Here is a 17843-nt window from a genome sequence, read left to right on the forward strand (position 1 = left end):
AGCACGAGGATTATTGCTAAGGTTTTTGAATTCGAGTGGCAGCTTTTTGAAAATGGGTGCAGCAGTATACTGAACACCTTTTTGCACAAGAGTTAAGGAAGTCCGATCCAAATGCAGATTTGATTTCTGCCGAGTATTAACCGAGTGAAAGCTGCTTATTCTTGGGAATAAACTAATGTTGGTAACAAGAAACGACGATAAGGAATATACATATTGAGAGGCCAATGTCAAAATACCCAGACTCGTGAACAGAGTACGACAAGAGGGTCGCGACCACACACCACTTACTGCCCGAACTGCCCGTTTCTGAGCCAAAAATATCCTTGTAGAATGGGAAGAGTTACCCCAAAGCATAATACTAGATGACATAAGCGAATGAAAATAAGTAAAGTAGACTAATTTTCGTGTCGAAGTATCACTCACTTTTGATACCGTTCGAATAGTAAAAATGACAGTATTAAGTCTTTGAACAAGACCCTGAACGTGGGTTTTCCACAACAGCTTACTATCCATCTGAACACCCAGAAATTTGAACTGTCCAGTTTCGCTAATCATATGCCCGTTCTGTGAAATTAAAACGTCAGGTTTAGTTGAATTGTGTGTTAGAAACTGTAAAAACTGAGTCTTACTGTGATTTAACGTTAGTTTATTTTCTACAAGCCACGAACTGAGATCATGTACTGCACTATTTGAAACCGAGCCAATGCGGCACACTACATCCTTTACTACCAAGCTAGTGTCATCAGCAAAAAGAAATATTTTAGAGATACTCGTAATGTTAGTGGGCATGTCATTTATATAAATAAGGAGCAGGAGTGGCCCCAACACTGGTCCATGAGGCACCCCGCACTTGACAGTACCCCAATCAGACCGCACATCATAGCCGTTATCAACATTGTGAATAATGACCTTTTGCTGCCTGTTGCTAAAGTAAGAGGTGAACCAATTGTGAGCTACTCCCAGTATTCTGTAATGGTCCAACTTCTGGAGCAATATTTTGTGATCAACACAATCAAATACCTTAGTTAAATCAAAAAATACGCCAAGCGTTCGAAACTTTTTGTTTAGCCCATCCAGTACCTCACAGAGAAAAGAGAATATAGCATTTTCAGTTGTTAAACGATTTCTAAAGCTGAATTGTACATTTGATAGCAAATCGTATGATATAAAATGATCAAATATCCTTACATACACAGCCTTTTCAATAACTTTGGCAAACACTGATGGCATAGAAATAGGTCTAAAATTATCTACATTATCCCTTTCTCCCTTTTTATAAAGCGGCTTTACTACTGAGTATTTTAATCACCCAGGAAACTGACCATTCCTAAAGGAAAAATTACAAATATGGCTAAATACAGGGCTAACATGTGCAGCACAGTACTTTAATATTCTGCTAGGCACTCCATCATATCCATGGGAGTCCTTAGTCTAGTCTTCAGTGATTTAATTATTGACTCAATCTCCCTCTTGTCTGTATCACAGAGGAGTATTTCATACATCAATCTCGGAAAGGCATTTGCCAAGAAAATTATATGATTTCCTGGTCGACCTTGTGCTGCTGACCAGACACTCCCTTCACAACTGACCATATGGTTTTAATTTTATGATGTGAATAGCTGTTCTATTTGCATACCACATACTCTTTGCCTTCCTAATAACATTTTTAAGCACCTTACAGTACTGTTTGTAATGGGCTACTGTAGCTTGATTGTGACTACTTCTAACATTTTGATATAATTCCCACTTTGTTATACATGATATCCTTATCCTACTAGTCAGCCACCTGGGCTGTCCATTACTGCTAGTAACATGTTTAGAATGTTCTAATGGAAAGCAACTCTCAAAGAGCATGAGAAATGTGTTATGGAAAGCATTGTATTTATCATCTATATTATCGGAACTATAAACATTCCGCCAATCTTGTTCCTTGATAAGTTTTAAAAAACTCTGTATTGCTGTTGGATTAACTTTCCTACATAGTTTGTAATTACATATGACATTGGTTTGAGTACAAAAGCCTTTTAGTGTTAAAATTTGTGCATCATGGCCTGAAAGGCCATTCACACTTTTACTAACAGAATGCCCATCTAGTAATGAAGAATGAATAAAAATATTGTCTGTGACAGTGCTACTGTTCCCCTGCACCCTAGTTGGAAAAAACATAGTTTGCATCAGATCATATGAATTTAGGAGATCTACCAACATCTTTTTTCTTGCACAATCATATACAAAATTAATATTGAAGTCACCACATATAACTACTTTCTGATACTTCCTACAAAGTAAATCAAGAATGCTCTGAAGTTGGAGTTTGGGGATCTATAAACAACAATTAGGAGTTTAGTTCCACTAAATTCAACTAACGCTGCAGAAGTTTCAAATATCTGTTCAGTGCAGTGTCGTGATACGTCTATGGACTCAAATGGAATACTGTTTTTTACGCACAGAACCACTCCCCCACCCTGCAAGGAACTCCTTGAGAAACAGACAACTAATCTGTAGCCTGGTGAAGGAAGCCTCTGAATTATCAAATTATTTAGTTGGTGCTCTGATATACCAATAATGTCAGAGTCAACATCTCTTAGCAGTTCACTAACTTTATCTCTAATACCTCTTATATTTTGGTGAAATATGCTAATTCCTTCTCTATTTGGAAACATTACATCCTCTGAAGGTGAGCACTTAGTTAGAGGGACTTCCTTTAAGAAGCTATACCTATCAGCTGACTTCAATCTAAAAAAGGTGCAGCTCTAACACCAACTACTACAGGAATTTTTCCATGAGTGATACCCCCACCATCACCCACTACACTGTCACCTATAAGCTTAGCTAGCCTCCCCTTCCCATACCTATTGAGGTGCAGGCCATGCCTAGTGAAACCCGATCTACTGTAGACCCAACTGGCAGCTATGAGATGTGATCCATGCCCTCTACCATCAGTGCCCTCTCCAGCTCCATGTTAACTCACCTAACAGCCACATTAAGGTGAGGCCGATCATGACGCTGAAACAGTTGCACGAAATACACATTAGTGCCACCTGTTTGAGTAGCTATCTTAACCAAGTCACCACCGACATGATATTCCCTGTCCCTATCAAGACTGTTCCCTGCTCCACCCGCTATCACTACCTGCCGGCCGAAGTGGCCGTGCGGTTAAAGGCGCTGCAGTCTGGAACCGCAAGACCGCTACGGTCGCAGGTTCGAATCCTGCCTCGGGCATGGATATTTGTGATGTCCTTAGGTTAGTTAGGTTTAACTAGTTCTAAGTTCTAGGGGACTAATGACCTCAGCAGTTGAGTCCCATAGTGCTCAGAGCCATTTGAACCATATCACTACCTGATCCTCCTTCGTAAAATTCTTACATAACTCCCCTATGCTTTCAGTCACCTGAGCCAACCCTGCACAAGGCTTCACAATGCCGGTGACCTGGTACTCACTCCCCAACACTTCCTGCAACTGCTGGCCCACACCTCTACCATGGGAACTACCTAGCAGCTAGACTTTGCAACTAACCTAGGCCTCCTAATTGCTGAGGACTGCTGCAAGTTCCCTACATCTACAGCTACACGAGGCTCCTTTCCACTCAACTCTGACAGTTGCACATGCGTAGTTACGTACATGTGTAGTTACGTACATGTGTAGTTACGTAAACCTGACTATGTATTGCATGTAACACAAAATAAATAATAATGTGCATTAAATGTGTTGTATCTCCATAGGGCATATGTCCATATCAAGTGTTTTTTGCTTAAAATGATCGTTCATGTTATATCCATGAATGCTTACCGTTTCTTCTGACACACTCTATATATAAAGAGAAGCGAAAGAGCTGCAATCTTAGCAATGAAATTTCCTTGTGCTTGAATCTGGTCTGCGGCAGTGACACTGCCTGTCTTCCTCACATTGCCACATAATTATAAAAATTACTCTTACTTACAGTCAAAGTTACAGAAACTAAAATTTAGAAAAGTCAGGTGTCAAGTATTGCATAGGAGATAACAACATGTGACGGTTTTTATAATGCTAACACATGGCATCTGTTATCTTGTTACAGAAGCGGCTCAATCCAGTGCGGTTTTCCATGTCTCCAGACCATCGCTACATCCTGCTGGCCCACAATGTACAAAAGGTATGATCCACGATGGCGGCCCGTACTGCGTTTTCAAGCAACCAGTATTTCCGTTTTGTGGCTATGAATTACCACCAAATGTATTTCTTTACCTATGTTTTTTCCACTTCATTATCTCCAATGCATCTCCACAACTACTTATAACTACATAGAAACTTCTTTCCGATAAGCTATTTCTTATTACAATTCTTATCTAAAAATCACAGTATTTTGTTACTAACATATTTTTACATGTACCTGTTCAACAGCTCTTGATCTGAAATATTAAAAAGTAGATAATATCCCATATCCTGAAATGGGAAGAACGCACAAGATTTAAAACTTTAGATATTGTGGTTTAAGTAAAAATCTTAGAATAGTCGTAAATCCGCAAATCTTAAACTTCGACAAGGAAACGGGCTGAATCAATTATTGGAAGTCCTACAGACGTACTGCTTACTCCGTTCGACACGTTAATTTCGCATTTCAATGATTTACAGTGTATAATATGGCAGACAACGAAAAGAAATGACTGGAAACAGGATCTTAGCAGTCTTACGCTGTATTATTCCGAATAACACAGTCATTCATTTTTCGACGGCCTCTCATTCCACTCGTATTTTATGTTACTATGTGTGTTTGTATTCGCTGCCAGTGTCAAATGTTGCCATATTCTGCTTGAGTGCACTGTGAACGTGGTGACAAATCGCGCTCTGAGTATATCGTGACTGCTTCATTCCATTGTGGCTCATGGATATTAACTAAAGGTAAAACGGATAACGTTTTCATAACCAAGATCACAGTAATCAAATTTCTTACTGAAAATCGCTTTGGACTGTTCAACTTGTCGTTCTCTTATCTGTAACACAATGCATTTACATACAATATAGCGACCGTCATGATTTGTAAAAAAAAAAAAAAAAAAAAAAAAAAAATTATTTGATAGATATTACAAATAAGAAAGGAAAATTATACAGTTTCATATACTGAATTTTTTAAATAATAAATGGTGATCCTTTATGAGTTTATCACTCATTCCATGTGGTCATTATGGTAGAGAATATACCATATACAGACAAAAAGTACCCTGTACAAATGGGTGTGTTCACACATCACTGACACTTGTCAGTTCTTAAAATGCGCAGTCTATGGTAAAAATGCACATTTGTATAAATGCTTACGTTTACATGACATGTTGTGTACTTCATGAGTAAATCTCAGTCCAAGTAAACCCTGCAGCTGGGTAACAGTGAGGCAAAGACAACGCTTGCACATAGTTGCAGTCACTACATAGACTTTACGTAGGTATCTTATAGCCAGTCTGTAAATAATGGTCTTTATACATGTAAAATTACGAATTTTTGTATATAGTCCTTCAATACTACACCATTCGAAAAACTATAGTGCTTTTTATATTTTTACAATATACCCAAAGTTCTTGTTAGAACATTCTTTGTGGGTGGGTTTTTTATTTATTCGGTCACAACAAGCAGTTCTTTCTGTATCAAGCTTCATATATCTGTAAGTTGTATAACATATAAAATGAGTCCTCAAAGAAAGTGGGAGGAGGGAGGGCAGCGATGGGGAGGTTTGTGCATGTACACTGGAAAAATGGCAGCGCCAAAATATAATTAACATAGAATAATTAAATTTCGGGAACATATTTGTCTGGATAACATAGTGAAGTGATTAACGTTGCGATATCACAGGTTAATGTAAGCTCGAGGTAAGCCACTGCAAATGTGAATGCTGCTACATTAGTAAACAGTGTAACCGCCAGAATGTTGAATGAAACAATGGCAGCGTGCATGCTTGCATTGTGTTGTACAGGTGCCGGATACCAGTTAATGGGCTGGAGTGACGTGCCTGTTGCACTTGGTGGCACAATATAGGAACGGCTGGTTACTGCTGGTTGTGAATGACGCCGAAGTCGCCGTCCGATGATGTCCCACATATGCTCGACTGGAGACTGATCTGGTGCTCGAGAACGCCAAGGCAACGTGCCGACACTCTGTATAGTATGTTGTGTCACAACAGCAGTATGTGCTCGAGCGTTTTCCGGTTGGGAAACGCCACCTGTAATGCTCTTCATGAATGGCAGCGCAGCCGGTCGAGTCAACAGACTGAGGTACAAATTTGCAGTCAGGGTGCTTGGGATAACCGCGAGAGTGCTCCTTCTGTCACACAAACTCGCACTCCAGACCACAACTGCAGACGCAAGTTCAGTGTGTTTAGCACGTAGACGAATTGGTTTCAGGCCTTCAACTGGCCTCCGTCAAAACAACACACGGCAGTCAATGGCATCGATGCAGAACCCGATTTCGTCAGAAAATACAACAGGCTTCCAATGAACTCTCGCTTGACACCACTGAAGTCGCAAATGTTAGTGGTTTGGGATCAGTAGAATGCACGTTACAAGGCGTCCGACTCGGAGCTGCCCTTGAAGTAACCGATTTGTAATAATTCTTTGTATCACTACAGTGCCAGTTGCTGTGTTGCTGCAGATGCAGCGCAATGAGCCGGAGCCACACGCCGAACACAACGGTCTTCCCTCTCGGCAGTGCCACGCGGCCGTCCGGAGCCCGGTCTGCTAGTGATCGTACATTTTCGCGAGCACTGCTGCCAGCAGTCGTGTAGGCTATCACGACTACATTCCTGCCAAGTCGTTCTGCATTATCGCAGAAGTAACATCCAGCTTCTCGTTGCCCTTTTACACCACCCCATTGAAACTCAGTGAGGTGTTGATAATGGCGACTTTGTCACCTAAAGGCATTCTTGACTAATACGAGGGCAGTTCAATAAGTAATGCAACACTTTTTTTTTTCTCGGCCAATTTTGGTTGAAAAAACCGGAAATTTCTTGTGGAATATTTTCAAACATTCCCGTTTCGTCTCGTATAGTTTCATTGACTTCCGACAGGTGGCAGCGCTGTACGGAGCTGTTAAAATGGCGTCTGTAACGGATGTGCGTTGCAAACAATGGGCAGTGATCGAGTTTCTTTTGGCGAAAACCAGGGCATCTCAGATATTCATAGGCGCTTGCAGAATGTCTACGGTGATCTGGCAGTGGAAGAAAGCACGGTGAGTCGTTCGGCAAAGCGTGTGTCATCATCGCCGCAAGGTCAAGCAAGACTGTCTGATCTCCCGCGTGCGGGCCGGCCGTGCACAGCTGTGACTCCTGCAATGGCGGAGCGTGCGAACACACTCGTTCGAGATGATCGACGGATCACCATCAAACAACTCAGTGCTCAACTTGACATCTCTGTTGGTAGTGCTGTCACAATTGTTCACCAGTTGGGATATTCAAAGGTTTGTTCCCGCTGGGTCCCTCGTTGTCTAACCGAACACCATAAAGAGCAAAGGAGAACCATCTGTGCGGAATTGCTTGCTCGTCATGTGGCTGAGGGTGACAATTTCTTGTCAAAGATTGTTACAGGCGATGAAACATGGGTTCATCACTTCGAACCTGAAACAAAACGGCAATCAATGGAGTGGCGCCACACCCACTCCCCTACCAAGAAAAAGTTTAAAGCCATACCCTCAGCCGGTAAAGTCATGGTTACAGTCTTCTGGGACGCTGAAGGGGTTATTCTGTTCGATGTCCTTCCCCATGGTCAAACGATCAACTCTGAAGTGTATTGTGCTACTCTTCAGAAATTGAAGAAACGACTTCAGCCTGTTCGTAGGCACAAAAATCTGAACGAACTTCTCCTTCTTCATGACATCGCAAGACCTCACACAAGTCTTCGCACCCGAGAGGAGCTCACAAAACTTCAGTGGACTGTTCTTCCTCATGCACCCTACAGACCCGATCTCGCACCGTCGGATTTCCATTTGTTTGGCGCAATGAAGGACGCAATCCGTGGGAGGCACTACGCGGATGATGAAGAAGTTATTGATGCAGTACGACGTTGGCTCCGACATCGACCAGTGGAATGGTACCGTGCAGGCATACAGGCCCTCATTTCAAGGTGGCGTAAGGCCGTAGCATTGAATGGAGATTACGTTGAAAAATAGTGTTGTGTAGCTAAAAGATTGGGGAATAACCTGGTGTATTTCAATGCTGAATAAAACAACCCCTGTTTCAGAAAAAAAAAAGTGTTGCATTACTTATTGAACTGCCCTCGTATTAACTCACCACATCCAGTCTCAAAGGTAACTAAGCCTCATGACCGTTATAATGTGTATTTAAAGCAAACCTGATTTTCATTCTCGTAGTGGCGCTGCTAGTGACACCTTTCTGCGAATAGTGTGAGCTTTGAACAGACATCATCTTTCTGATATAGAAACGGGTCTACCAACTTTCGCTTAAATCGCACAACTCTTTCTTGATGGTGCGATTTTTCTTTTTTTCTGAAAACTGATTACTGAAGTTTGTAATTTCAGCAGATAACATTAATGTCCAGTGTATGAATGAAAATACATTTTAGAAACATTAAAGGATTGAAGTATAGCTATTCAAGAAGTCAATGAATAACTGCATGGAAAGAGCATGCTGTATAGTAACACTGATGAAAAAATTAGAAGTGCAGTTCAAAATGCGGAGTATGAACATACCTTTTGACTGGAAAGGCGCGAACTCACAAAAGTTATTCCCGACAGTCAAATGTAATACTCTGCTTTAGAGGAATGTGAGAAGTGAATATGTTACAAACCACCTTAGATGAATACGTTACCTTCGTGTGGCCTGCGCCACACTCGAATCCTACCACTAGCTCTTGCCAACTGAGATCGTGGCTCGTTTCACCAGGCCACGGTTTTCCAATCGTCTAGGGTCCAACCGACACGGTCAAGGGCCCGGGAGAGGCGCTGCAGGCGATGTCGTGCCGAGAGCAAAGGCATTCGTATCGGTCGTTTGGTGCCACATCCCATTAACGCCAAATATTGGCGCACTGTCCTAACTGGTACGTTCGTTCCACATTGACTTCTGCGTTTATTTCACACAGTGTTGCTTGTCTGTTCTGTGCTGCACTCGGTCGTTAAGCAAAGGGCAGTCGGACGCTGCGCCGTCCGTGCTCAGAGGTACTGCCTGGAATCTGGCACACTCTTGACGCTGTGGATCTCGGAATACTGAATTCCGTAACCTTTCCCGAAATTAAATGTCCATGCATCTAGCTCCATCTATCATTCCGCGTTCAAGGTCTGTGAGAGCCCGTCCTGCAGCCACAATAACGTAGGAATCCTTTCCAGATGAATCACCCGAGTACAAATGACACTCCGCTAAAGCACTACCCTTTTACACATTTTGTACGCTATACTACCGCCTTCTGTATACGTGTCTATCGCTATCCCATGACGTTTGTCACCTCAGTGTGCAATTGTACTTTCCTTACCACGTCAGTTGGTCACAAAGCCACCAGGCGGTATTCAATCTTGCGGCGTCGCGGTGGGCACAGTCATAATGTTTTGGCTCGTCAGACTACATATTAACTAAAGTGCCTAAACCACTTCTTTAAATCTCAATTGAGTTGAAGTGGTCACTTTTTGTATATTTTTGAATCTAATTCTGGCCGGCCGGTGTGGACGAGCGGTTTTGGCACTTCAGTCTGGAACCGCGCGACGCCTACGGTCGCAGGTTCGAATCCTGCCTCGGGCATGGATGTGTGTGCTGACCTTAGGTTAGTTAGGTTTAAGTAGTTCTAAGCTCTTGGGGACTGATGACCTCAGATGTTAAGTCCCCTAGTGCTGAGAGCCATGTGAACCATTTGATTTGAATCTAATTCTCTGAAACTAAGGAAGAAGGGAACATTAGTATTTAAAGGTCCGTTGACGCAAAGATAGCTGGGTAGGTGAAGGGTGGGGAAGGAGAAGGCGGAACGCTTTCAAAGAAACCAGCCCCCCGTTCACCTTCAGCGATTTAGGGAAATCACGGAAGACCTAAGTCTTAGCTACTAGACGGTGCATTGAACAACTGACCTCCTAACACTAGTTCAGCGTTTTATCAATGCACCAAAGCGATTTGTCTCTCTGTCACAACTGTGTAACTGAACATCAGGTTAACTAGCGTAATACATCTCATGCAAAAAGAAAATAACCAATGAAACATCAGCAAATGAAAATATTATAAGGACAGTGTGCTAAGCTTTTTATGATTCAGCGACTTTCTTACCACTTATTAATAACCACAGTACTAGCTTCATCCACGAATAAAATTCTAAAGAATGCCATGTAGCAAAATCACTCCAAGTAAGCTCAGTATTAAGCAAAACAAGCGGTTAGTAATAATTGCCAAAAATAACTGCTACCGAAGAATAACTTTAACTGCGATGACAGCAATCTTGAAACAACCGTTTCACCCATTTCTACAGTTGTCAAAGTGTGAGGTGGTGTAGTGGTAAGTCGCTGCTAGACTAACATTGGCAGAAAAGCATCGCGTCTGTCAGATGTTAGTTTGTCATGATTTCCTTAAATCGCTTAACGTAAACATCCAATTATAAAGAATGTAGCAACTAGTCGCGGAAACATAATTTATTTGTCTTGCTGCAAATCGATTTCGACTGACATCAGTCATCATCGGTGCATTTTTCTAACCGATACATACCATAAGTAGAAGTACTTTCCTTGACAGATTTCTATCATGACTTCATGATAGAAATCTGCCAAGGACAGTACTTCTACTTATGGTATGTATCGGTTAGAAAAATGCATTGATGATGACTGATGTTAGTCAAAATCGATTTACAACAAGACAAGCAAATTACGTTTCCATGACTGGTTGCTACATTCTCCCAACACTCAGAATATCGAATTGGTTGTCTTGAAAATGACACCGCCGACTTTTTTACCACCCTTCACCAATCGGAGTAGGTTCAGTCTCTGAGGATACCGTTGTTGACGGCACATCGAACACCAGTAGCCCTTCTTTTTTTCTATTTGTCGTATAGAATTATACACACATCAAAAAAAGTTTTGCATCACCCCTGTTCTCAGAACTGCTGAAGATAGACGTTGACTGTAGATATTGTATCACAGACATAGCCACTGTGAGTGTTCAGAGATACCACTAAACCCGCCCAAAGATGTAAATAACCACGCGTGAGAAACGCCTATTGCACGGAGGGGGTCCGACAGCCGATCAGTTCCAGTCATTCCACCAGGAGGGAGGTATACAGATCGTGTTGTCTATAGTTCAGCCATCGGTTCGGTCACGTCCGCATTGTTACTTTGTGCCAGGATGGGCTCTCAACAAGGGAAGTGTCCAGGTGTCTCGGAATGAACCAAGGCGATGTTGTTCGGACATGAAGGAGATACAGAGAGACAGGAACTGTCGATGACTTGCTTCGCTGAGGCCGTCAAGGGCTACTACTGCAGTGGATGACCTCCATCTACGGATTATGGCTCGGAGGAACCCCGACAGCAACACCACCATGTTGAATAATGCTTTTCGTGCAGCCACAGGACGTCATGTTACGATTCAAACTGTGCACAATAGGCTGCATGATGTGAAATTTCACTCCCGACGTCCATGGCGAGGTCCATCTTTGCAACCACGACGTCATGCAGAGCGGTACAGATGGGCCCAACAACATGCCGAATGGACCGCTCACGATTGGAATCACGTTCTCTTCACCGATGAGTGTCGCATATGCTTCAACGAGACAATCGTCGGAGACGTGTTTTAAAGGCAACGCCTTAGACACCCGTTCGAGCGTGTGCAGCAAAGTGGAGGTTTCCTGATGCTTTAGTCTGGCATTGTGTGGGGCCGACGTACGCCGCTGGTGGTCATGGAAGGCGCCGTAAACGGCTGTACGATACGTGAATGCCATCCTCTGACCGACAGTCCAACCATATCGGCAGTATATTGGCGAGGCATTTGCCTTCATGGACGAAAATTCGCTCCCCCATCGTGCACACCTTGTGAATTACTTCCTTCTGGACAATGACATTGCTCGACTAGGAGTGGCCAGCATGTTCTCCAGACACGAACCGTATCGAACGTACCTGGGATAGATTGAAAAAGGCTGTTTATGGACGACGTGATCCACCAGCCACTATGAGGGATCTACGCCGAATCGCCGTTGAGGAGTGGGACAATCTGGACCAAATGCTTTGATGAACTTGTGGAAAGTATGCTACGACGAACACAGGCATGCATCAATGCAAGAGGAGGTGCTGCTAGGTATTAGAGGTACCGGAGTGTACAGCAATCTGGACCACCACCTCTGATGGTGTCGCTGTATGGTGATACAACATGCAACATGTGGTTTTCATGAACAATAAAAAGGGCGGAAATTATGCTTATGTTGATCTCTATTCCAATTTTCTGTACAGGTTCCGGAACTCTCGGAACCGAAGTGATACAAATTTTTTTTTGATGTGTGTATAAAGCGTAACTTTTAATCGTCTTAAGACGACCGTGAGTACATTTATTGTTCATACTGTTTTTATTTTCCGATGCAGTCACAATTATATTTTCAGATAAACGATTACCACCATCTCAAACGACCTTCTCCATGTTCATGTGCAGTGCAGAAGAATGACATATGGTCCTGTTGCGTACACATGGATCTGAGTACACCCAGTTGAATCGATCGAAGCCGGTTATCAGAAAACGTCTTTATGACTATGTTGGGAAATAATAATAATTTTAACAAATAATTATATTTCAATAGCTATCGAAGTGATGTTCGTTAACAGCACGTCACATATTGAACAATCAGGCAGTGATGGCGGACAGTCGACCACGTCGAGCTAAACTAAGATCGACACAGCATCTGGGTTGGTTTCAAACTGTGTGCGTCTTTGGATACGAGTAACATTGCCGTTCTAACGTAGCTTGAATATTACAGAACCATATTGCCTCTACAGAGTGGACAACCGTGAAAAATCTAAGATAACACACAGAGGTAAGCTTAATAAATAAAAAGAATCGAAGCGCTTACAAATGAAGTTTCCTTTTAGAATCAGTGCTGACTTTGGGAGTGAGTTTTGACGGCTTAAGGTTAGTGAAACTTGTCTTCGTGGAGACTAATTAATGTGAAACACATGCGTGTACAAAAAAATTAATAATAACGAGTCACTATTAGCAGTCCGTAACCAGAACTTTCTTCTCATAAATCTAACGAAGTTAATGCAGATCGCAAAAACCACCTCAAAAACTAGTAAATGTGAAGTACATTGATCCTTGCAAATTAAAGAAACTACGATGCAAATGAAATAAATTTAAAACGTATATCTTGGAACACCAGAGCCATGTACTAACGCATGAAAATGAAAGCATTCTTATTGAAAATGTGAACTGATTACGTAGTGATCTTCAGCTCATACATCTCTCCGTATTAAAATATCCTATTCTAATTCTTTCACCTCTGGATAACTTCTCCAGCCCACAACCTTTGGAACATGTTTTCTGTGACTATGGATATGTCAGATCAACAGATCCCTTCTCTTAATCAAGTTACATCGCAGTATGTTTTATTCAGCGGCTATTCTCAACACCATTATCGTCATCTGATTCAAAGTAAATGAGTCATACTTGCTAAGGTGAGCCATCGTCATTATTTACCATGATTCTTTACTGATTATAACGCTTAAAGATTCATGACAGATGACTCCGGTTCGTCTTAGGTAGACAGTGACGCATATTCGACCAGATGATGATAATGTTGTTGAAAACAGACGCTGAATGTAGTAAAGTCGCATTTCAGTTTCACAATGGAAATAACTTCTGATTTCAAAACCCGAGACGTTACTACTGTAGCTCCTCCTGATTATCGTGTGGAGAAGGTATACTAAAAATACAGTTTGTGTCTTTTTGTTTATTTCCACGCATTGCCTTAAGTTTGTGCTGAGGTTACGCTGGCAGCCCTTGCACCAGTCGTATGTGAGGCTCCTTTGTGTCTTTGCAATGCACGATTGATGGAGGAGCTTCGCTGACAGGTGAACAATCCGGTTAGTGTGAATCAGAGGTGGGAAAACTGAAACATCTGACTTTTTAGAAACAAATGAAACAGTACAAGTTAGTCAAGTCAATATTTCGAAGCACTGTTTGGAATAGTGAAATAGTATGTGCTTTTTGATGGCATAGGCGTATATATTTTATCGTCTTTCGTGTGTAAAGTACAAAAATTGTCACATAAATCCGACGAGATGCGAGAGTAGCACCTATATCGCAGAAAGTATGAAGTTTTTAGCAAGGAGCCTTGGCAGGTTCTTATTTCCTGCACCAAATACATTGCTTAAGAGAAAGTCTTGAAATCTCTTCGTCCATATCGGCTCCTTTGGATGAAGCACTGGTCTTGACGTAAATCCTGTAATTTTTGTTTGTCTGCCACATCCTTCCATAACTGAACCGACAGAAGTGCTGGGAATATCTTGCACACGTTGTTCGTCTTGACAGTCATTGACACGGCGTAACCTTGAATAGTTGCTGCTAAAGTTGAACTGGTTTTATCACGGTATACAAGCATAAAAATGATATCGACCGAGTTTCAATGTAATTTACTTTAGGATTAGGATACTTACGTCGCAAAAGTCTAGTTAAGGAAGAAGTGGAATTACTTTTGAACGACAACACTGCCGAGAAAAACTTACGCTTCATAAAACAATCCTGCACGGATTTTCGTAACACCATGGCTCAAGAAACCAACGACACGAGTTGAATGGAAACAAACTGGGTAAATAACAGAGATAAAGTAGTTCCTACGTCCGATTAGAAATTCACAATGGTTAATATCCATCCTGCAATAAGGAATCAAACAAGATAATTTCTACAGACACTAAAGGAGTCATCGTGGGTAACAGGCTAGACAATTAACACACTTGGATACGTGGTTCCCACTACTGTACACATTTAAGGCTCACATGTACTTCAATCTTAAGGAATCTTCATCTATTAAATGAGCAACTGGCAGAAATGTGTCGATGATATGGTTGTTTCATTATTGCTCTCAAGAAATTATAGAAAAAAATCCTGACTCCGAAGTCGAGATTTCATTTATTGTCTCATTTTCTTAGTATGAAAACTGTCACTGTAAGTCTAATGTTGTTTATTAAAAAGCTATAGTTTTACGTGCGTTTTTTTAACATGATTACTGTTCGTGAACACATGAGCCTATGATATAAGAGGTATCGGTAATTTAATTTAATATTTTTCACTCTTTTATTACTTTCCAATGCAAATAGTGTGCGCTATTTTACTGTTTGTCAGTGTGTATAATGCAGAGATGTCATTTCGGAGTATGGCAGTCACTTAGAAACGAAGTTTTATTTTTGGTGCTGTATGCCCACGCCTGTGAATAAGATTTTGACACCCTTGAAACTGTTTCATACAGTGGTACGTTAAATGTGTCAGTATCTATGCAGAGTCCTAATCATGTCCGGGACCAAGCAGAATGAAACACCATTATTTTTATAAAATTGGTCTGCTCCAAGCATAAGTTGACAGAAAAAGCACTATTTTGAAACAACTTAACATGATAGAACAGTATAGCTTCCATGTCTGTTTCGAGCTCGAATCTGGTGCACGACCGAGCGGAATAAAGCACCACTATTTAGATACAGCGAACCATGGCAGTTTCGAGACACCGAAACAATTCCGCGTATCGATACGTTGTTTACAAACATACAAAGAGGGGTCAACTGTAATATGGTCCAAATGGCTCTGAGCATTATGGGACTTAACTGCTGAGGTCATCAGTCCCTTAGAACTTAGAACTACTTAAACCTAACTAACCTAAGGACATCACACACATCCATGCCCGAGGCAGGATTCGAACCTGCGACCGTAGCGGTCGCGCGGTTCCAGACTGTAGCGCCTAGAACCGCTCGACGACTCCGGCCGGCCAACTGTAATATGAATAAATAATAGTGTACTGCTATCTGTTTTTCCGAGGGCAAGTATCCATAGATAATATGATTATGCTATGGATGCACGGGAAACTCGAATATTTTCTTTATTGTTTGGCGAAGACGTGACGTACGTTATCTCGTTGAGTACGGTAGATGTAAGGCTTACTATGGTAATTCAGAGTACATACTCGTAGCTGTATTGATGAAATTGAAAGGTCTTGTCATGAATCTTAGCTTTTCTAAATGTATTTTGAATTGCTCTGGTTTCTAGACTCGTACAGTGCTCAGAATGCCGTAAACTGCTGGATATTATTAACGTTATTGGTCCTGTTGACGTAATTAATTGTTGGAGGTAATCTTCTGACACGCTAGTAACTTTAATAATATATCTTGTCTGCTCTCTGTGAGGATGATCTGGTTAGGGAACTACTGTTTCACCAGTTCCTGCTGCTCATTCCAACACACCTATAACGTTCATATTTACTGTCTATATGTCCACCGAATATAAATAACAATTCTCGACACAGACTGCTTGGCAATAAGATTTCAAAAACGAACCCATCACAGTTACTTGCTGAGTCAGTATAATATTCTAGCTTCATCTGTAATGACTGCGAGAAACTAACTCATTACAACAATTGCTATATTGATATTCTTAAATTCTGAAATCAAATAGCAGTTTATTTCTTACATGTAAATATGAGTACATGGTATGCTAAGATTTTTTACCCAATATTTGTGTTACTCACTGTAATTTACTGAACGTCCGCGCCCTACTGCCAGCTGCGTCGTAATTCCAAAACATCATCATCATCATCATCATCATCATCATCATCATTTAAGACTGATTATGCCTTTCAGCGTTCAGTCTTGAGCATAGCCCCCCTTATACAGTTCCTCCATGATCCCCTATTCAGTGCTAACATTGGTGCCTCTTCTGATGTTAAACCTATTACTTCAAAATCATTCTTAACCGAATCCAGGTACCTTCTCCTCGGTCTGCCCCGACTCCTCCTACCCTCTACTGCTGAATCCATGAGTCTCTTGGGTAACCTTGCTTCTCCCATGCGTGTAACATGACCCCACCATCTAAGCCTGTTCGCCCTGACTGCTACATCTATAGAGTTCATTCCCAGTTTTTCTTTGATTTCCTCATTGTGGACACCCTGCTGCCATTGTTCCCATCTACTAGTATCTGCAATCATCCTAGCTACTTTCATATCCGTAACCTCAACCTTGTTGATAAGGTAACCTGAATCCACCCAGCTTTCGCTCCCATACAACGAAGTTGGTCGAAAGATTGAACGGTGCACAGATAACTTAGTCTTGGTACTGACTTCCTTCTTGCAGAAGAGAGTAGATCGTAGCTGAGCGCTCACTGCATTAGCTTTGCTACACCTCGCTTCCAGTTCTTTCACTATGTTGCCATCCTGTGAGAATATGCATCCTAAGTACTAGAACCGTCCACCTGTTCTAACTTTGTTCCTCCTATTTGGCACTCAATCCGTTTATATTTCTTTCCCACTGACATTACTTTCGTTTTGGAGATGCTAATCTTCATACCATAGTCCTTACATTTCTGATCTAGCTCTGAAATATTACTTTGCAAACTTTCAATCGAATCTGCCATCACAACTAAGTCATCCGCATATGCAAGACTGCTTATTTTGTGTTCACATATCTTAATCTCACCCAGCCAGTCTATTGTTTTCAACATATGATCCATAAATAATATGAACAACAGTGGAGACAGGTTGCAGCCTTGTCTTACGCCTGAAACTACTCTGAACCATGAACTCAATTTACCGTCAACTCTAACTGCTGCCTGACTATCCATGTAAAGACCTTTAATTGCTTGCAAAAGTTTGCCTCCTATTCCATAATCTCGTAGAACAGACAATAACTTCCTCCTAGGAACCCGGTCATATGCCTTTTCTATATCT

General features: G+C 41.6%; 1 protein-coding gene across 1 annotated transcript in view; it reads left to right on the plus strand.

The window, feature by feature from the left end:
* The window catches only part of LOC126092678 (dipeptidyl aminopeptidase-like protein 6), a gene marked incomplete at its 5' end in the record, with an annotated part of 446401 nt that overhangs the window by 268524 nt on the left and 160034 nt on the right, over positions 1–17843 (plus strand). The window contains one exon of the mRNA XM_049908399.1: positions 4058–4132. Within this exon, the coding sequence (XP_049764356.1) occupies positions 4058–4132 (75 nt within the window). The remainder of the gene's footprint in view (positions 1–4057; positions 4133–17843) is intronic.

The sequence above is a fragment of the Schistocerca cancellata genome, chromosome 7, assembly GCF_023864275.1.
Source record: "Schistocerca cancellata isolate TAMUIC-IGC-003103 chromosome 7, iqSchCanc2.1, whole genome shotgun sequence".
In the NCBI taxonomy this organism is placed as follows: Eukaryota; Metazoa; Arthropoda; class Insecta; order Orthoptera; family Acrididae; genus Schistocerca; species Schistocerca cancellata.